At 35.2% G+C, this 22,285-nt stretch overlaps 1 protein-coding gene across 1 annotated transcript in view; it reads left to right on the forward strand.

Moving 5' to 3' along the window:
* Nucleotides 1-22,285, forward strand: part of LOC150094095 (solute carrier family 35 member F6-like) — a 78,422-nt gene that overhangs the window by 53,903 nt on the left and 2,234 nt on the right. The window contains exons 5-6 of the mRNA XM_090411997.1: nt 1,142-1,252; nt 11,651-11,809. Of these exons, the coding sequence (XP_090268123.1) occupies nt 1,142-1,252; nt 11,651-11,809 (270 nt within the window). The remainder of the gene's footprint in view (nt 1-1,141; nt 1,253-11,650; nt 11,810-22,285) is intronic.

A 22,285-nucleotide genomic window follows, 5' to 3' on the forward strand; every position in this document is an offset into this window, starting at 1 on the left:
TTCATTAGTTAGTGCCGTTTTTATTCAGCTGTCTCTAATTGCACTATTTGTTGAGAAATATATTACACAGACTGTAAAAGCCTCTTTACCTTAATCAGGGATACAATAAAACTACTTATTTTTCTTGCATCTGCAATATAATGGCTGTTGGGGAGGAGTGTTGTTTACCCGCATAGGGGAGCGAGTTACTATCGCAAAGTGAACATGTTTAAACATTTTTCGTGTGCGAGGTGTATATGCAACACTTTTTAATGTCTTTTTTCGTAAAGAAAAATCAGGGGCACCAGTTATACACAAGTTATTTTGGAGTAAATATGGTAAGCGTTTCACTGACAATTTGACATCTTTCTGCTGCTTCCCTTACTCAGCTAACTTCGATGGTGAGTTACAATGCATAAATATTTTTCTCACTACTATTCTTTTTTTTTTTTTTTTCAGACCAACATAATGAAAATCAATTTAATAATACAATAATCAATTTTACAATTACACTATATTAGAAATTTATATATAAATAAATATTATAAATAAATAAAGTTACTTTAATTTTCTATTAATTTTTCCCCTATTAAAAACTATCCGGCACATCAGCAACTCGATTTGTAAATTTTTGTCACACGCACATAAAAAGGTTCACCACCACTGTCATAATATATTGGCTCATATGCCATCTAACCCCATGGGTGTGTTTTGCATCGAAGTCCTACAATATTCTAAGCACCTCAATTTCTTCAACATTATCTAAGGATTATTGCCATGGTTACCAAATGCACAGTTAATGTAGCTAGTTATTATAAATGTATGCTTACAAAGATGATCCTAATACAAGGGTCAAAATATTGTCCAATAAATAAATTTATCTTAGAAATTTATACGAGGAGCACATCTTGTATTCAATGTCTGCATCTTTTTTTCTCTGAAGTTTCCATATTTTTTCATTTTCTGTTGCAGTATTTGTTCTGATGACAGTCAAGATGTTTAGTGACATATTATTTTCAAATGCCACTGAACAAATTTGCCAGAGTAATTCATAATTACTTGGGTGCTAAGTTAATGAGAAACTAATCCATTGCATAAGATATGAATAATACCATTCTTTACCTATTCAAACTACTGATATATTTGCAATTACTTGTTATAGGAGATTTGCTGATTGTTATTGCACAAGTTATAACAGCGACCCAGATGGTTGTGGAGGAAAAGTTTGTTACAAAACATAATGTTCCACCACTGCAAGCTGTAGGATGGGAAGGTGAGTATGTGTTAGTTGACACATATATCATTGACATTCTTATAATGTATTTGTTTCTGAGTTCCTGTGAATGAAGAAGTATAATAAATTTTATCATCACTTCTGTAGAAAGGCATGGAAGTGTCACATGATCCTGAGAACTAAAAGACCTTACCAGCTCAAGATTCTCATGCCAAAAAATGTGTACATCTTCCATAGTACTCCAGAATGTTCACAAGCATTCCCATAATAAAATGATTACTAGAGTATTATAAAAACACATCAAGCAAAGTAATTTATTGAAAATTAGCAACAGATATTTTGTACTGACAATAACAGTACATTATCAGTGTGTGAAACAAGCAAATCAGAGACAGAATACAACATTCTGTTAATCAGTAAGTGCTTGAGCTAGAAGGGTAATGTAAAATTTCACATGGATGTTTTATGTAACATGTTCGCTTTTACAAGTTTTTATTTGTGAAAAAATTCATTATCTGTGAGAAATAAGTTTCAAATATGCTAATACAAATTATGTATTATTCAAATTTCTGACATAATATCAGCATAACACGTGTATAATGAGTCCACATTGTGAATCTCAGGAAATGAGTGTGCATAAAGTATGACTTTTTTTTTTTGTATAAAAGACGAGGGTCAGATAGTGATATTGAATTGTTAGATTCTGAGGAGTTTGTTTGGCACATATTAATGATTTTGTTTGTGATACTTGTTGCAGTATTTTTCAGAGATTTGTTAAATTGTGTTTTCTGGAAAAATTTGTCACGGGATAATGGCATTGATGAATTGAAGGAACATCGATTGCTGTAAGTATTAGTTTCCCATCATTCATCATCTATTTTGTCTAAATTCAATGAACAATGGAGAAGTCATATTTACCTATACTATATATAAAACTTCCAACATCTTTCTCTAAATCCAGAGTAATTTAATAATAAGGTGAAACACCTTTTGGAAACTCGTATAGGTAAATGACTTCTCCATTGCTTTCCTTGGTGTCCACCTCTGGGTCTGGCTCCCACTGACGAGACCCCAATAAAGGTCGAAACCGGTCTGGGTAGTGGTCCTTCCCTTAATGCATAGCATTATACATGTTCACAAGGAAATATGCTTTGCATTATGAGAGATACTAAGACAAGGAGTGATGAGAGCTTGGTCGACCTTTACCACAAGTTGCCTCAGTTACCTCATAATAAATTTAGTTTAAAGGATTAAACTAAATTTATTATAACTTTAGAGGTTACTGGTCTACAAATTCATTCCGTCAATACAAGCAGTCTCAAAATTTACTCTATAATTCGCCAAACAAATAGATTTCTCCTTTGGGCCTTTCACAATTATTAGAACCAACGAAGCAGTAATAATTGCTGGTGACTTAATTGAAAACACATGGCTTGGAACATAGAATTACTAACAAATTATGTTAGTAATTCCTGTGGTTTAGGAAATGGAGAATACATGTAAATGCACAAAAAAAAAGTGTGGTGATTCTATTTACAAGCAGAAAAAAAATAATGTCATAGCTCAGTAAACATATTTGACACTACCATCCCATGGAAAACGGCAACCAAATATCTGGGAATTCAACTTCTTAAAAGACTAAGCTTTGAACCCCATATATCTTATTTACTCCAAATCAAATTTACCCATTAATCAGCAGATGCAGCTATTTAAGTACAGATAATAAATTACTTATTTATAAATCAATAATCAGACCAATAATGACATGGATCACTGGTCTGGAGCCATACATCACCTTCTAACATCAAACTTGAAACTATCAAAAATAAATGACTAAGAATATCATTTGATGTCCCCGTGGTTCATTTGGAACTCAACTTCATTGTGAAGCCTATCTAGACATCCTTACTTTTTTTCAACTTAATGCCTTAAAATACTTTTCTCAAGCAGATAGCCATCCAAATCAAGTAATAAGAATTGTAGTCGACTACAATGAACATGCTTCTGTGAAGCACAAATATCCTAAAGAAATTCTACTGAACCAAAACTAATTATTAATCTTGCTTCCCATAAAGGGTGAGCTATATGCTCATTAACTTCTCCATCAGACTGACCTACATGATAAAGTGAGTAAAAACCAAGGGCTTGATCTTCATCATATCGGTTTAGTCAAAAGTCAAAAAAGACAGGTCATCGTGTAGAAGTAGTTAAAGAAGGTGAGATGACAAGGAAGGTGTTGTCGACAGGGAAGATATTAGTCAGTGGAAAAGGTAGTTTTCGTTGCCATAAAGAGTTTGCCAACAGAAGTCGGCATCAAAGTAAGAAAAACGAAGCAAAGATGGGAAGATATAGAATGTTGTTCAAATGAGAAGGAACTGTGCAGCAAATGTATACTGAAGTGATAATTATATTCCAGAAGAATTCGGTGTTCATCTGGAATGCTAAAGGAAGTTAGTTGCACATGGACTATTCAAGTAATAATATTATTATTATTATTAGACACCTCTGCTCTGCTCTACAGCTGTCTCCACCACTAGCATTTTCACAGACAATCGCAAACATCCATGCCCATGCCAGGATTCGAGCCCGCAGCCTTCCGCCTGGAGAGCGGATACACTAACCACTCGGCCAACCAGGCTGGTTAATATGTATGTTTCCATTCTTCATTTGGTTGTAATATTGTATTGTTTTTCATATTGTTCAATATAATATATATAATTTCATATTGTTCATATAAAATATATAATTTCGTATTGTTTGACACCTTTAGTTAAGTGTATGTCGAAAATCAAAAGACTTCCGACATAAGAAGGAAGCTATTAAATCTTAGCATGTTGAGCTAAGTGACAGATTTAATAGGTGGAATTAACTTGTGTTTATTCTAAAACAATGAGGAATAGAATATGAGATGGAATTGTTCGTTAATCTTATATTTAAGATTGGTTATATAGTTTTTATGATTAGTTACTTCTTGTACATATGTTTATAGTTAAACTAAATATTTTTATGACCCTCATTAATTTAACAGTATAATGATACTGAACATCAATGCACTAATCCCCTCCAAAAAATGCGAATTTGGAATTATCTACCAACAAAGGGTAAAGAATTAAATCATCATTAATTTAAGCCATGACTGACATTAAGAATATTGGTTAGACATAAAGGGAGAATAACATACATTTATTATAGTACACAAACCTCATGAACTTGCACTCATTAATATAAATGGCACAGTCGATAGTTAAAATATAAATTAAAGGGGTGAAGGTGAGAGAAATAAAATACTATAAAAAACTTAACAGTATCGCACAAATAATTAATCACTCTTGATATTTACTTTTGGGATTGCGAGTTAGTCATTCTGATTTAAATTTAGGTGTAATAGCTTCTGAACTTTTGTTGTACAGATCATATTTAAAACTGATTATATGAAGTGGGCAGGTATCATTCTAGTGGATACTGTTCATTCTCAACACCATGCTGTGAGAGAGCCAACTTATTAGATTTCAGATGAGGACTATATTACCAATGTTCATTTTTTTCTACTGAATTGGCAGTCTCTCCAGAATATGCTAAATTACAAGACACAAGGAATTGGATAAACACTGGCTAAAGATAGATAGTCAAACATTAGTCATTTGTAACTGACCAAAATCTTGTTGGTTGCATAGTATGTAGATATCAGGTGAAACTTTAACATTCTGCTGATAGTACTGAAATGCCTAAAACTGGCAGAATCTTGAAATTTCACAACTGTCAGTTGGTATGTTTTTACATGTTCAGCAGGACCAGTTTATCACTGGTTGTGTTGCCAGTCTGACAAACAGATGTGTGCTCATTTGCTTTATGTGAGTGACATTACAGCTACAAAACATTCTCAGATGGCAATATTGCATTGCACCATACAGAAAGAACATTAGAAAACAGTATTCATAAGGCTTTCATTCTGATTAGAATATAGGAACTAAGAAAAGTTCTCTCGGTAACCTTGTGCTGATTTATTCAGAGCCTCTGTATAATTGGAGGCTGTACCAATATTCTAAAACTTTATCATATGAATCAGTTATGTTTAGGGAAAAAAACAGCTGAATCAAAACATATTGAAAATGAGAAGCATTATTAATATTGAATGTATAAGCAGAGCCAATGTAAGATATTAGTTAATTAAATAGAATGGGAAATGGAATAGAAAACAGCTATTTAAAATTTAAAAAAAAATGGCCATGAAAGACCCATAGAAATAAAATGTTCTAGATGGATTAATGTAGAGGACTAAGATGATAATTGAGAGTAAGGAATGATTATTTTATTAAGATATTCTAGTGTTGAGGCTAGCAGGTGAAAAGATGTACTGTCAGAGTTCCCGAAAGATTTGATTTTTGTTGATTTATTAAGTGTTTTCTTACATTTAATTGTATATTTTTAGTATATTATTGTAGTTTCTTAGTGTAGTTATTTCACTAAAGCATTTTATAACATAATTTCAGAAATATTAGTTTTTACTACTCTTAAGAATGGTGCCAAAACTCATCGTAACAAGGCAGTGACTAAAGCTAAAGTTGTTACTGAGGAGAGCGTTTGTGCTGATGAACAAAAGCACTACTACAGTGATAATTTATCTGAGGATATGTTGACATTAGAAATAGCTCAGTTAAAAGAAATTATTGGGAAATCGACCAGGGAACTGGAAAAGGTGGAAAAACATTTGTCTAAACTTCGACAAGATGAGAACAAGAACAGGCAGGAAAATACTGAACATGGAAATCAAAATATTAATAACAACAAGGTAAGTCATAAAAAAAAAAAAAAAAAGGGGGGTAATATGGTATGGTGACTCAATTTTAAAATTTGTGCTTGCCGAGGGAGTCACCACTTCTAGTTTCCCAGGAGCAAAAATTAAAAATATGACAAACGTAATTGAAAACCAAAAAAGAAACGTAAAAGAAATGGTAGCTGGTAGGTACTAATACTAGTGTACTGCTGGTGAAAAACATATAGAGAAGATATGAAAGGTCTGTTGGAAGAAGCAAGAAAGAAACATGAAAGAGTAAAAATTGTAGGATTACTACCTGGATATGATGGTACTGAGTTAAGAAGGAGGGCGATGATAGCAAATGATTCAATGCACAGGCTATGTAGAAGATATGGATGTGAGTTTTTAGATGTATGGGGTGTGTTTGATGGGAGAAAAGATTTATACAGGGTGTCCCAAAATTCACGCAAGAAGTAATTTTGATAGAAAACACAGGTTTTTAATTAAAAATTGTAATTTCTTATTGATTCATAAAGTATACAGTATAGGGTTATGCATGGAATAGCATATCGGGTAAATGGCCTCCACGGCTTTCGCACTCTTTTGTCGAAATTTTCCATGACCGTTTTGCATAAATGTGGCTGAATTTCGTTGATACAGCACTCAATTTCTTCCTTCAAGGCATGGGTGGTCATGGGCTTGTTGGCATAAACCTTAGACTTCAAAAAAGTCCAACGCCATTAAGTCACATGAGTTGGGCGGCCAATTCTGATCACGAAAACGGGAAATTACACGACCAGGAAATGACTCGTGTAGTAATTGAATTGTTTCTTGGGCTGTATGGCATGTGGCAGCGTCTTGTTGAAACCACATGTCGTCCACATCCATATCTTGCAATTTAGGCACAAAAAACTGGAGTATCATGTCGCGATAGCGAGCATCATTAACTGTTATTGCCTTACCAGCCGCATTTTCAAAGAAGAATGGATCGATGATGCCTCAGCCCAAAATCCGCACCAAACAGTGACACGTTGTGGATGGATGTTTCTCAACAATCACTCATGGATTTTCTGAACCCCAAATGCGACAATTTTGTCAATTAACGAAGCCATCAAGATGAAAATGAGCCTCATCGCTGAAGATGATTTTGTTCGAAAAATAAGCATCCACTTCTTGTTCCATAATCCATTCAACGAACTCTCTTTGCTGTGTGTGGTCAGTAGGCTTCAGTTCTTGAGTCAATTGAACTTTGTAAGCATAAAGATGCAAATTTTTCGTGAGAATACGCTGTAGAGAGCTTCTCGAAATGCCCAATTCAAGACCACGGTGCCGAATTGATGTTCCTGGACTCTCAACAACACTCGCACGAACTGCTTCAATGTTTTCTGTTGAATGACTTGTTGAAGGACGGCCAGAGTGTATAAGATCACTAATTGATCCAGTTTCCTTGAATTTTTTAATTAATCTTTTCACAGTTGAAGTTAAATCACTATTCCGACCATATTTTGTACGAAAATTGCGAACTGTAGCTGCCAAACCTTCATTATTTTTAAAATATTGCTCAACAATGAAAATACGTTTTTTTTTTCGTGTAGCGCTCCATTTTTAATAACCCTGAACTGTCAGCTATCACGCTGTCTTTTTTTTCTCGTTGGCAACACTTTACTGCACAAATGGCACTAAATTTAAATCTTGCATGAATTTTGGGACACTGTATAAGAATGATGGCCTGCACTTAAATTCATTTGGCATCAGAAACCTGGAGAAATTACTTCTTGGTATGAGACCCAATGCAGTGTGTCCAGGGAAATTAGATCAAGGGAGGAATGGGGAAAAATGTGTATGAAAGTTTGGCTATGGTATACAAACATGATAAAGATATGAATGCTTTTGAACATAGTTATGTATGTGGCAAAGGAGTGGAAAAATATCTAATTATAAGAATAGGCTAGGTCGTAATTTATTATGTCTATACACAAATGCAAGGAGCATTAGAAACAAAGGGGTTGAGTTTGTTGTTTTATTGAATATGATGTGGCCTAAGATTGTTAGCAATTGTGAAACCTGGCTATCAAATCATATATGGTAAGTGGAATCGAGTGAAACGGATATACTATTTTTAGGAATGACAGAAGAGATAGGAGGAGGAGGAGTGCTACTAATGATATCAGATGACTTAAGTCCAGTTAGGGTAGAAATACAAGAAAACAATGATGGTAATAATGTCTCCCATGTAGCAGCGAGTTTAAGTATCTGGTGTGAAGTGGAGGTTAACAGAATGAAATATATGGTGGAGTGTTGCTACAGACCTGGGGGCTCAGTTGTAGGGGATGAAAAAATGCATCGCCAATTTAGCCTTATGGGTACCAAGCGAATGATCATTATGGGTGACTTTAATTTTCCAAACATTGATTGGGTAGAAGAAAATTCTCTTGATATGAAAGAACAGGAATTTATTGAATTATTGCAAGACTTTCTCAAGCAGCGTGTGAAAGAAGGAACTCTAGGAGTGTTGGATTTGCTCATGGCGTCAGAGGATCTCTGTCAAGAATATGGCTATTTTACCATCAATTGGTGACAGTGATCATGCTATTCATTCTTGGGAAGTATCTACTTGTATTGAAGCTCTGATTAAACAGGCTACATGCTGAACTACAAAACTGAAAATTAGTCAACTTAGAAGAATACTATCCTTAGTTCCATGGTATCAGTTATTGAATGGAAAAAATGTCAGCAATGCATGGAAATCTTTGAAAAAGTACATGAATGAGGTGGTGTCTCAATGTATCCCTAGTGTTTGAAGAATAAATAGGTTGGGAGTGAAATGGATGTGCAGCCTCATTAAGCAAGACATCCACAAGAAGACGATGTGGAAAGAATATCGTGAGAATCAGAATGAGAGGAGTTATGAAGTATATAAAGCTCAAGCCAGAAAAGTAACAAGTATTGTGAGAAAAGCTAAAATGGAGTATAAAAAAAAAAAATTGGCCATGCAAGCTAAAGGCAATCCAAAAGAATTTTATCATTATGCCACAAGCAAAAGAAAGAATGAATGTGGAAGAATAATTTAATTGAATGCAGATGGTACATGAGTGTCAGAAGCTAAGGAGATTGCTCAATCAATGAGTGCTCACTTTGCTAAGATATATCAATCAGGTGTATGTAGCATATGGATGAAGAGTTAGAGGTTCATGAAAATGAGGTTGAAGAGCTCTTGCATAACCTGGATAAGAATTTGTCAATAGGGGCAGATGAAATATCAGCCTGTTTGCTAAAGGAATGTTCAGCTGAATTGGCTAGGCCTTTCACACATTTGTATAACTTGAGTCTCAGCTCAGGAATGATACCACAGGAATGGAAGGAATGTATGATAATTCCATTGCACAAGGGTGGTGCAAAAACTTATGCATCTAACTACTGACCTATTAGTATCTCTGGTGTTGGTAGTGAAGATTTTAGAGAAGTTGGTAAGAACTCACATACAGGAATGGGTAGACAAGCATTCTATACTCTGCAGGGAACAGCATGGGTTTACTAATGTTTTAGCAATTTGCTCATATTTTATAACAATGTTATGGCTGAGTTGGATAAAGGGAATGAATACACTATGATAATATTGGATTTTTCTAAGGCATTTGACAGGATACCACACAATAGGCTGTTGCATAAATTGGAGAATAGGGATTGGAATATAATCTATTGACTTGGATCAGGGGATGGTTGACAGACAGATAACAAAAAGTGATATACAGTGGGTGTGAATCTGCCAGATTTAAGGTAACCAGTGGTGTACCTCAGGGTTCAGTACTTAGGCGATTATTGTTCAATCTATACATTAATGACATCAAGCAGGGCCTATCATCAGATTTGCAATTGTTTGCTGATGATGCAAAGATAGGCAGAGCAATCAGGGATGCTACTGATATTCAGCAATTACAAAATGATTTGAATAGACTGGAAATCTGGGTAACGAAAATGGCTGTCAGTTTAATGTTAGTGTAAAGTTATGTACTTTGGTGTGATTAAAGTTCCAGCAGCATATTATATTAGCTGGGTTATGCTACAAGAAACTGAAGAGGCAAAGGATCTTGGTGTATTGGTAGATAAGAATTTAAAGTTCAAAGGTCATATAGCAAAACTTGCAAATACAGCTCAGAGGATAATTGCTATGTTGAAGCGAACCTTGACATGTAAGGATAAGGAAATGATTTTGCCTCATTATAAGGCTTTGATAAGACTACACCTGGATTACTGTGTGCAGATTTGGGCTCCTGAGTTCCAAGGGGATAAAGAAGCTGTGGAAAGGGTGCAAAGAAGAGTTACAAAGATTATATCTGGATTATGGGATTTAGATTATGAGGACAGATTGAGAGTATGTGGATTGCAGACTCTGGTTAACAGGAGTGATATGATAGAGGTCTATAAACTTTTGAATGGGTATTATAGCATTTCAAATGATGAAATTTTTCATTATATGGAAGGTGGAGAGAGAAGACGGGAGCAATCATGGAAGTTAAGGTTGTTCTCAGTCAAGAAAGGGGTGAGAGCTAGGTTTTTCTCGGAGAGCAGTGAGCGAGTGGAATAATTTGCCTTTAGAGATAATGAGTGCATCTTGTGTAAATGAATTTAAGGGAAGGTATGTTAGCTGGGTTGGATAATTTACAACCTCACTCGATGAGTCCTTGACTCCCTGGAGGTCTCAGATAATAATAATTGGTGACCTAAAAGAAGAGAGAAAAAATTAAATCAGTTTTCGAAGGTGTAAGTATTGATTAAAAAAAAAAAAAACAATAGTATATTCAAAAAAATAAGAATCCATAGAAGGAACTGGCATGGAAATAGTGGCTATATTTCACCTATCTGTCCATATATTTCATCTATATGGACAGATGGGTGGTTAAAATTTGAGTCATTAATTTTGGTTACAATTAGGTCTTTTGTAATGGAAAAAATTAGGCAAAACAAAATTATATATGGATAGCACATATTCACCTGACTGTTTTTCAATTGAGCTCTAATTTTTGACACTGTTTTGCTTTCAGTAAAACAATGTTTTCATGGCTTTTTTTTTTTTTTTTTAGATGTACTGCAGAAATGAAATAATGGTTTTGGACTATCACAGTATCCTGTTTGTTCCTTAATGAATGTTATGAATTTAACTACACTATATTATTACCTACAATAAGTGGGAAAACAAATCCACACTACAGCATTTTGTAGAGATGTTCTATTATTATGTTAGCCAATTATCAGAGCTCTGTCCTAATCAGGATAAGATAAGTGATTAACTTTATAAAAAAAAAAAAAAATTGCAGCCAATTGTTTATAAATGTTTTGTATATTTAAGAAATATTCATTTTATTTATCAAATAAAGAGTATTTTTTTTTTTATCAATGAGGAAAAGAATTCAATTTAGCTGTTTTTCATTTAAAAGGGGTAAATGGTGGCAACTTTACTATATCAGAAGATCATAAGCAACAAATTTCACTTTATTGACCATCTTATAAAAGAATATAATCGGCTACTACTTCTAGCTCTTGCCATTATAGTAACTTTAGTGAAATATTAAATAAATGTTGCATGCACCATTTATATTATATTTATAATATATTTGTATATATAATAAATTCACATGTCAGATTTTCATGTTTTTTTTTTTTGTTTGGTTTTTTTACTTAAGGATTTTTTGGATTTATCATTCTGACTGTGTTGTTGATACCTATGTATTACATCCCAGTTGGAGACACTATTTTTCATAATCCCAATGGACAAATGGAAGATGCCATAGATGGCTTTTACCAGATTGGAAATAACTGGCAAGTTGCTTTAGGGGTTTTAGGTGAGTCAAATGAATTAAAATTTAATTTGGGAAAAATGCAGCTTCAAATATTAAGATTCTGGAATGCTACTTGGATACTGTCTGTCTATTTATAATATTTGAGTTTTTATTTTTATAGATCTAAGCATGTCATTATTACAACAGGCTTTACGGTCCAAAGGCTTGCTGTCAGGAACCTAAACTTAAATGTCTAGATAAGCATGAAGCTTAAGTCTTGGGTTAAAGTATAACAACCAACTCCAATAACCACCCATTCACACAATGCATTCTACTAACAATTATGTCAGACCATACCATCACTTCTAAATCAAGATGCTCATAGTAATTCAAATGAGAAAACAAACCAGTGCCTTGTATAGTGAAATTAACATTACTTCCAAACCTCCAAAGACTGCTGGACCACAATAACTATCATATCTTGCCTTGAACACACGTCATTGGAGCACTTTCTACCTACTCGCAATGCATTCCACTCATTCACCACCCACTAAGCAAAGATCTCCTTTTCACTTCTTTACTCACATGATTTCTGTATAGTTTCCAGGGATCTCTTGTTCTCACATCACCCACTATCCTATATCTATTTGATAGGCTCCTCTCACGAACTTATTGATCTCAATCATATCATCCCCTCCTATCTGCCAAGCTCTGAAGACCACATTTCCTCAATCTGCCCTCAGATTAAGGAAATGTGCTTTCCCCCCAATGTTTCCTTATCACACCTTATTGGTACATGTCAGCATTCTTCACATAATCCTTATAACTTTCACAATGTGACCCCTGAACTTTAGTTCCTTATCCAAGATCCCCAGATACCTTGCCACCTCTACCTCCTGAAGCAAAGTTCCTCCAGATGGTAAATCTCATCTCATTCTATCTTCTCTGGCTGAAGTCCATAACTTGACACTTAGCAGCATTGAAATGACATTCCCATTCTTCAGCCCAAAGCACCAACTTAAATATTTTTTCTTTTAAGGTTACATGGTGGTCATCATTAATTTCATAGAATTTATGGAGACAAAATCAAAGGCTAGAGCAATTTCTTATAATTAGGAAAATAACTTAACATTTTGACCTCCATATCAAGGTCATCAGAAAACATATGAACAAAACACAAGCTAAATCTAACAGTTTTGCTAATAATTTATACTAGCCTGACCTATCATGAAACAAAAATAAAATAAAATCAACCAATCAATCAATAAATAAATAAAATCAATGAATACTTTTATACCAAGTATAACAACATATAAATGATTTTAAAAAAAAATTACAGTGGAACTACATCAAATGCATCTTTACAGTCCTGTAGTTTTAAAGTTTTCTTTTGCTGTTGGGGTTCTGGCATGTTCTGTATCCTATATGGGTTGCAGATAGGTTTTCATATCTTTTGGAATAGCTAATCTATTTTTGTTGAGATTAAGAAACTGAATCAGCATCTCACAAGTTTCCTTTAATTTTCTTTCAAACCAGGTTTTGGTGTGGTGTAGGGATTGGTGCCAGTTGATTCTGTGACGTGTTTGGAGTGCATGGTCTGACTGGCCTGTTTTACCATAGTGAAGGAATGTAATGTAGCATTTGTTTTAGTCTTTTCTTGTTAGAATTGTGTGCCACATTAAATTCCAGTTTGTAGAATAAGTTGTGGGTCCAATGGATTTTGTAAATCCCAGACTGGGCAAGGTGTCACGCTGTGCAATTGAAAGAACAACAGTACCTTCGATTGGAAAAGATCTAATTCAATTCTCGGATGAGAGGAATCTTTGTTCCCCCCCCCCCCACCATACACACACTCTCACTCACTCAGAAAGTCTATTCAAGTCTATTTGCAACACTGCATCTGGTTTAGTCATCATAGTTCTTTGCAACATCTTCAAACAACTATATCATCATTCAAGCCCTTCCTAGTATCATTTGCAAGTCAAACAGCAGTGTCCCCAAAATAGACCCTTGGGACATACCACTAGTGACTTTCCTCTTCTGGGATATCGTTCCCCTATACAATCCACTACACTAATCTATCAAAGGCTTTAGCAAAATCTAAACATCCTTACTGCATGCGTACTGTGTATGCAACCCCCAGTGGCATAGCTAGAACTTTTGCCACCCAGGGTGGTCCCTGAGTTTGCTGCCCCCTCTCAATACACACCAAAAAAAGTTAAAACGACGTATAGGGAAAGAAATTAAAACACTTTATTTTTGAAGTAAAACTTTTTAATTTCAACATTCTAAAATGTTATTTTTTCTTGCTTTTCTGTTAGCAAAATCATTGATGACATTGGCAAAGTCTATTTCATAGTAATGTACGTAATTCTTAATCAATTTTATTTAGAAAAACTCCTCTCACAACTAGCAATACTTGCGGCAATTGTGAGGAAAATTTGCAGTGGTATTGCATTATTTGGAACTAAGTTTTCGAGACTGTATTTTAGAATTAACTGCAAAAGTTCAAAAAAGGTTTAAAGTGCCACCCAGGGTGGACTGCCCCCTCTGCACCCCTTAGCTATGCCATTGTGTATCTCCCTTTGTCTAATGCATCTGCCACCTCATTACAGAAAGCAGATTGCTAAAACACGGTTGTCCGTTAGTAAATACATGCTCTCTATTGAAGAGAATGTCGTTGGCCAATTTCTGGTCCTCGCTAGCCTCTCTAACACTTATCACAACTCCTAACAAATAATGTCCTGTAATTCAAAGCCTTAGTCTTATTGCCCACTTCTATGAATCAGAACAATTTTACCTTCTTTCCACTCCTTTTAGACTGGCCCAAATTCCAGACTCATGTTAAAGAGATGTCAATGCTGTTAACTCCCCGAAACATTCCTTCAACAGACATGGTGATATACCATCAAGTTTACTCAATTCCTCATACTTCCTACTCACTCTCCATCAGTGGTTCTTCCCTTCCTACTGCTCAAGTTCTGCATGTTACCTTCAAGAGGATGAAATACCTTTTTATGAATGCTCATTCAACATCTGTTATATCCTCCTCAGTGGTTATCATTCCACCATTATCTTTCCATAATCGTTTTTTTTTCTACTGGCTGCATATTGAAAAAACTACCTCGAATTTCTTTTTGGCCTCATACTGTACTTTCATTACCTTGCCAAGCAAGTCTCCTTTCTTGCTTCCTTTTTGTACTCCCCATGTAACTGATTATTACCACTCATCTTGTATTGCATTCATAATGCCACTGCCTTCCAAACTGTATGCTCACATTTTCATTCATTTCACATCTACCTTATTTTGACCTCATGATCTTGGAAATGCATTCAAACATTGCTTCTGACACAGTTCTCTAAATAAAACCGGTTCCAAACAGCACTGATATCTCTTCCATCCAATTTTTCACTCCATATATAGCTGCAAGCTGTCTCCCTAGCTTGTCACAATTGCCACCCTTATAGTTCCACATATCTTTCTCACAAAATTCCTCTGACTGGCTACAATGCAAGTAATCACGTTGACCAACTGGAGAGAGAGAGAGAGATTTGAATTCTCATTTACAATTAACATTCTTTGAGATAATCAAATCCATTAACTTTGAGTCCCATGTACTGCTGAGTGGAGTTGTCCCTCAAAAACTCATTCCCCCCCAGCTGTTATCACTTAATTCCAATCTGTATACTGTAATTAAAATCGCCCATAATGATAGCCTTTTTCTTATTAGCCATACCAATTTGCCTACACATTTCCTTCTTGCAGCCCTGCATATTACGTCTATAGTAACGCTCAACTAGATATTTCATTCTGTTCACCTCCATCTCACCATACTGCTTTAAAATCACTGCTACTATTTGCTCCTTGTGTCTTCACCTTAGATGGAATAACTCATCTTTGCTACCATCAACAGCACTCTTCTTTTCTTTCCATCTATTTTCATGAACAACATAACATCCCTCCATCTCTATTCCTGTCAGAATGCCATTCTCATCTAACCATGTCTCACTTATTTCAACAATTTTTGGTCTTAATATTCTCTCTCTTAATTCTACAATTTAATTTCCTTTATTTTAAAGACTTCTGGCATTTGTAAGCTTGCATACCAGCTTATTTCTGGCCGCTGACCCACTTCTTGAATAGAACTCCTCCATACCCTCACCTGCTCTATTGTCACTGATCTTGCATCTCTCTGATCTGTCCACCCTTCTCCCTGGTCATATCAATTCATTCTTGTACACTGACACGTGTGATCCTATATATCATCCACTCTTCACATAGTACTATTCCTCCATTTTCCTGTCTGTCTTGTTCCTTTTCTCTCATTCTCTTCATTCATGCCACTTACCTCTTCATTGACCAGCTCTCCTTTCCTTTCACATCACCTCTTGCTTCTTCAGGTCTTTCATTCACTTTAGTCATTACTTCTCTCTTGCAGTAACACTCCCACCAGCTGACTCACACCAAATCATTTAAATGTAACTAGTCTTTTACAGCTCCATTCATTTCTCAAATTCATCCACACATTCACAGACAACTCTGCTAACATCAAATTCATAATCTTCACATGCAGTCTCTTCATAATGTTACATAGCAACCTCATGATATCCATCCTTGCATTCTTCTTGTAATGATTCATTCCTACTACACACACCGGCCTCTGAATTAGAAACCTTTATGCAGATATATGTAAACGTCACTTACACAGCATATATACATATACGCACACACAATGTGTTCTAGGCAACTATTTAAGAATGCTGCTGGTTAGTAATCATCAATATAATCACCTCTTTTCTCATGGTTAGTAACTATGAGAAAAGAGGATTTTTTGGACTCAACAGAGGGCTTATTGTGGGTGCCTGCCTGGCTGGAGCCACAATTTTGAAAACAGCAGAATTGACCGGTTTCTGAGATGGTGAGATATCCTGGATGTTCAATCAGTGGAAAAACAACCCACATTGCTTGTCTAAGGTGTAACTGTGGTCCTACAGTGTCAGGGATGAGATAGTCTTCATATGAGAAGGCCTGTACGTCAAACAGAACTTCTTGTGAGCAATTGGTCAAAGCATTTAATGAAGGCTGTTTCCAACCTATATCTCACCAAACTATGCCCAGGGAACTGAAGAGGATTGGTACTGGTTTCTGCAAAGAACCAGAAACTTAGTCTACAGTGCTGTCAGGAACATGCTGACTGGACACTGGAAAAAAGTTGTGGCCAAATCACAGTACAGTGTTCTGTACCAACGATAAGAGAGTTTGGCAGAAGCCCCATGAAGCAACAAATCCAGCTTGCCTTGTAAGCACAACTCAAAGTTCTGGTGGTGGTGTCATAGTGGCGCATGAACAGGTCCCTTGATATTGCTGGAAAGTCGGGTGTCCTCCAAGAGATATCTGAATATTTTTGCTGATCAAGTCTCTCCTACAATGTTGACTTTTTATCTGGCAGGTGACGGTTATTTCATGGATGACAATGCTACTAGCCATCCTGTAAGAACTGTTCAGCAGTGGTTCAGAGAGCATGACAACTACTTCCACCATCTTCCCTGACCACTACAAAGCCCGAATCTGAACCCCATCGAGAATGAATGAGACGTTAAAAAAAAAAAAAAAAAAAAAAAAAAAAAAAAAAAACAGATCTGGGAGCAAAGTCATCTTCCATCAAATTTGAGTAGCCAGTTAAAGACCTGTCTGAATGCCTGGTATAGTGTAGATGTAGATGCAATCTAACACCTTGTGGAACCTATGCCAAACAGCATATGTGCTGTAATTCAGGCTAAAGGAGATCCAGTACAGTATTAAATAAGTTTCTAATTCAGTGGCCAGTGTGTGAACCACTACCAACTCTTGTTTGCATATTCCTCATAATCCAGTGCTTTATTCTGCTGAATCTAACTTCCCCCTACCTCAGGAAAGCAAACCTTATGCACAGGGCCATCGCCAGATTAGATCGTGCCCTGAGGCAAACAATTAAATATCACACCTAAAAATATAAAGAAATCTCCAGATTGCTATTTTGTTTTTATTACAAGAGAAACATTAATGCAAAATGATTACATAATGATATTAATTAAATGTTTGCTCTATGGGGATATTGCACAATAAAACTGTTTATAAGATCTTCTAAACTTAAATTATAAGCTACGTCTGCCTCTATCAATATAGTTACTAGACCAACCAATCTTTCTTGGGTCATCGGTGTTCGCAAATAATTTTTAATCAGTTTAAGCTTGGAAAAACATTTTTCCGCACTTGCTACACTAACAGGAATTGTTAGCATAGTGACGGCGCCTACTGCAATATGGCTGAACGAGTGCCCTTATTAAGCCGTGCCATGAGGCAGGCTACCTCCATGCTACACCCTGTTGACGGTACTGCTTATGCACCTTCTTATTAACCACACCTCTAATAATTGAATCCCCATGCATGGCTACTATTGACATTCATTCAACACCACTTTCACATTGCCATCTTTTATTTGAGCCCTCCTTTCTCTTCCTACACGTTATTCTCATTTCACTCTGCATACACTAGATAACTTTAGCAAAAGCTATCTTACTGCTAATTTCAACCACCTCACTTATATACTCTTTCACATTTCTTTCACTATTATTTACTCCTGTAACTCCATTTTCTATTAACACTCTTGATTTCATGGTTCTTATCATTAACTTTCATTATTTCATTTTTCTGCTTCTGAAAAGCCTTTCATTTCCTGTTTATGAAGCATCCACAACACCCCCCCCTTTCCCTCTTACTTTCATACCACAATAAATTTTCTCTGTGCAATGAGTACATTTCATACACACTACATCTTATAAAATCCCCCATGAACAATGACCTCTTGAATGCTATTGTTCTTGTTTTCTCATTGGTGACATGGTATAAATACAAAGGCAATTATTAATATTGTGAATTATATATTATGTGTTGACAGTTCATGTCAGTTTATATGACAGTATTAATTCACAAAACAGAATAATAAGCAAAATAATATTTATTTTGCTGGTATCCAGAATCTTTAGAGACCAAAAACTGTTTGCCACAAAACACAATTTGGTAAATAGTGGAATCAGTTGGGGGGGGGGGATGCACAAGCAATCACATCATCCAGCTCAACAACAAGGTATCCTAAAAACACTAACTCTTAGAGCTATGTTCTAACGATAATGCTCTTGCCACTGAACTCGCTCACTTGCATCATACTAAAGAGCCTCCATAGCCTAATCAGTATAGACAAAGCCCTTTGGTTGGAAAGACCTGGGTTCAATTCCCGTCCAAGATGTGAGGAACCTTTATCCGGTCTATTTCAACCTAAAAGTGATTTAGCTGGTCTCATATGGAGGTAGGCTTTTTTTAACCCAGAAACTGGTTTTTCATCCCTCAGAACAGGCAAACTAATCTTGTGAACACACATGAATTTAAGTCATAAAATACATACTTAATTGCTCATTAGGAGGGCTCAACCCATCCTAAGAGATGAGAGAGGTAAGGGGGCATACAAAATAATTTTTTTTTAGCCAATGGCTATAAAAGTATATGCAAAGAATAAAAAAAAACTAAATGTTCCCTAGAAATCTTTCATTACCTAATATGCAAGACTACAGCAAAACTGTTACCATCCCATACATTCAGGGCACATCCAGAAACATATCTAGAGTGCTTGATGAATATCAGCTCTGCACCACATTTTAAACCATGCATCAAAATGGAAACTCTCATCCATTCACATAAAGACAAACTCTCTCCTTTTTCACATCCAGGAATGTATGAAGTGGCTTCTACTTGTGACCTGGCTTATTATGGACAAAGAACTGTTGACATCTGCCTTTATTAGCAGTTCAGAGTCATATATCTCTGAACTGCTAATAAACATCCCACAGATAAACAGATTGATAATGTCTTACTGTACATTAACAGAAGATGAAGTGAATGTTCTATCTTGGGCTATAAATATACTCAAGATGAGTTCCTTATTTAGACTTCCTTACATAACATAGCATTAGTACTATTAATAATACTAAACATTCTAGATAAAATGTTTAGAAGAAAAATCTTTATTTTTTAATCCAAAACCATCTTTTTGACTTATGCTATATGGATGGCACATTTTCTATTTGGAATGACAGAGTAACAGTTATGGGGTCCTTTTTAAAATGTCTAGAATAAAATTTTACTTCAGGAAAAAAAGCTGTCAAGAACAATATCATTTGATGTATTCATTAAATGTGAAAAGTGATAGCTCTGCTGCTGCAAACCATTGTTTACAGGCTGCTATACATATGATACTTTAGCACATTATCCTTTTCAGATGGAGAATTAACAAATCTGGTATCTAGAGCCCATAAAATTTGTCCTCCAATCTCCCCCTTTTAAACAGTTACAACCTAAGAATTATCCAAAAAAAAAAAAATTGACATTCTGCTTCACTTGGAGGAGGATGGACTCCTCCAAGTGAAGAAGAATTGACAAATTCTTTTTTCTTATTTCTGAATGTGTAACATTCTCAAGAAATTCCAACTCAGTGCCACCTTCAAACCTGCCAACTGCTATATGCTCTTAAAAAGTCACTTTCTCCATTCCTGCTACATGGCATTTATCAAGTTCTTCTGTATTGCTCAAACTTATCTTATTATAGTCAAACACGAAGATGCATTATAAAGCATATTTAAGAATATTAGAGCCATAATCAACTTATTGAGTCCCATAAATCAGACTGGCTTGTCATGGAAATGCATGCCATTTGCCATGCACTTATAAATATGCATGTTTATTCAAAGAAAGTGCTGAAACACTACTATGTTAGCCATACCTAAGTAGTTATGTCTTTCTATTCCACAAGTTTGGGAAATTGTTACTTTTAGCTGTATGAAATTTTTACATACATTCCCAATAGTGTATATCAAAAAGATTCCATTCTAAACACAATGTTTGGTTGTATCCTAAGTTCTATTATTATTATTTAACTTGCACTTAAAATTTTTTTAAGATGTAAAACCAAACATTTCTTAATGTTTCAATTTAATGTGGCAATCATGACTCCAGAGGAATCGATATAATCATGTGGTTAGGTTGAGAGAGAAAAGAACACAAAATTGTTCAGAGAAATGTGACTAAAATTATTAATGATATGGTTTATTACTGTAATGTGGCAAACTTATGTGAATTTTCCAAGCCCATTAATGATAAATTATTAGACCGCATTACTAAATGAGGTGAAGAAAGTGGTCAGAATGGATAAGATGAAATGGTTAGAAGCTCAATGCAATAATATAGAACAACACTATGGAGAGCATAGTGTTGTTTTATATTATTCATTTTGTATACCTAAGGAGGTATACAAAATGATCAGAACCATTAATAAAAGATGGCAACCAAAACAGGTCATAATTAAAGATGAAAAAGACAAAGTATTCATGAAAAAAGATAAAATTGTACAGCGGTGGACAAGATACTGAAGTGAGTTATATGAAGAAAAACTAGATTTAGATGGAGTTCAGAAACAGATTGAAGAATTGAAGCAGATAACACCACCAGGCAATGAGTATGACATGGATATTTTAAGAGGAGAGGTAGAAAAGCAATAGGATGGTTAAAACAAGAGTCCTGGTAATGATGTTATCACTGGAGAAATTATTAAATATAGTAACAGAAGTATGATTATAGAAATGCACCAACCACGAAATATGGTGCATTTCTATAATCATACTTTTGTCACCGAAATGCCAAAGGAATGGGTGAAATTGATATTGGTGACATACGTTTGTGATTGTCTGTTTTTATAAAAATAAATAAATAAAATATTAGTGGTGGTGGTGGCCAGTAGATAACATTGGTGTCGATGTGGTTCGCAGTAGTTGGTGGATTGAGTTGTAGAGTGGATGCCCTCCCTCGATGAGTCTTTGGACTTCTTGGAGGTGTCAGTAATAATATAAGAAAGGAAATAAGCTAGAATGCAAAAATTATTGAACAACTGCTTTGACAAGTCACCTTGGTAAGGTGATGATGATACTGACAGAAAGATTGAGAACGCAATTGAAAGCATGCCTTGCAGACAAACAAGCAGGATTTAGGAAAGATAGAAGTAAAATTCAACAGATTTTGACATGCAGTTAATAGCAGAGAAAGCTAGGAGAAAAAATAAAAACATATATACTTGCTTCATTGATTTTCAGAAGGCATCTATGGAATTGACAGAAAACTAATAGCTATATTAAAAGATGTTTACAAGAATGCAGTTGCAGCAGTTAAATGATTTGGAAATGGTTCAGAACAAGCAGAGGCACTAGACAGGGGGACCCAATGTTACTAAGCATTTTCATCGCACATTTAGAAAGAGCAATAGATAAAATGAAGGAAGATGCAAAAGGAATATTAATACATGTGATGAGAATTAACAATCTGAGATTTGCAGATGATATTGTTATTATTGAAGAAGACAAAAGAGAACCACAAAACACTCAAACTGTTAAATGAGGAAGGAAAGAGATTTGGACTTGTTATAAACTTGGTAAAAATAAAGACAATGGTATTTGGTG

The sequence above is a fragment of the Typopeltis vanoorti genome, chromosome 22 (assembly GCF_054136105.1).
Source record: "Typopeltis vanoorti isolate ZY-2024b chromosome 22, IOZ_Tvanoo_1.0, whole genome shotgun sequence".
NCBI classification, from domain to species: Eukaryota; Metazoa; Arthropoda; class Arachnida; order Uropygi; family Thelyphonidae; genus Typopeltis; species Typopeltis vanoorti.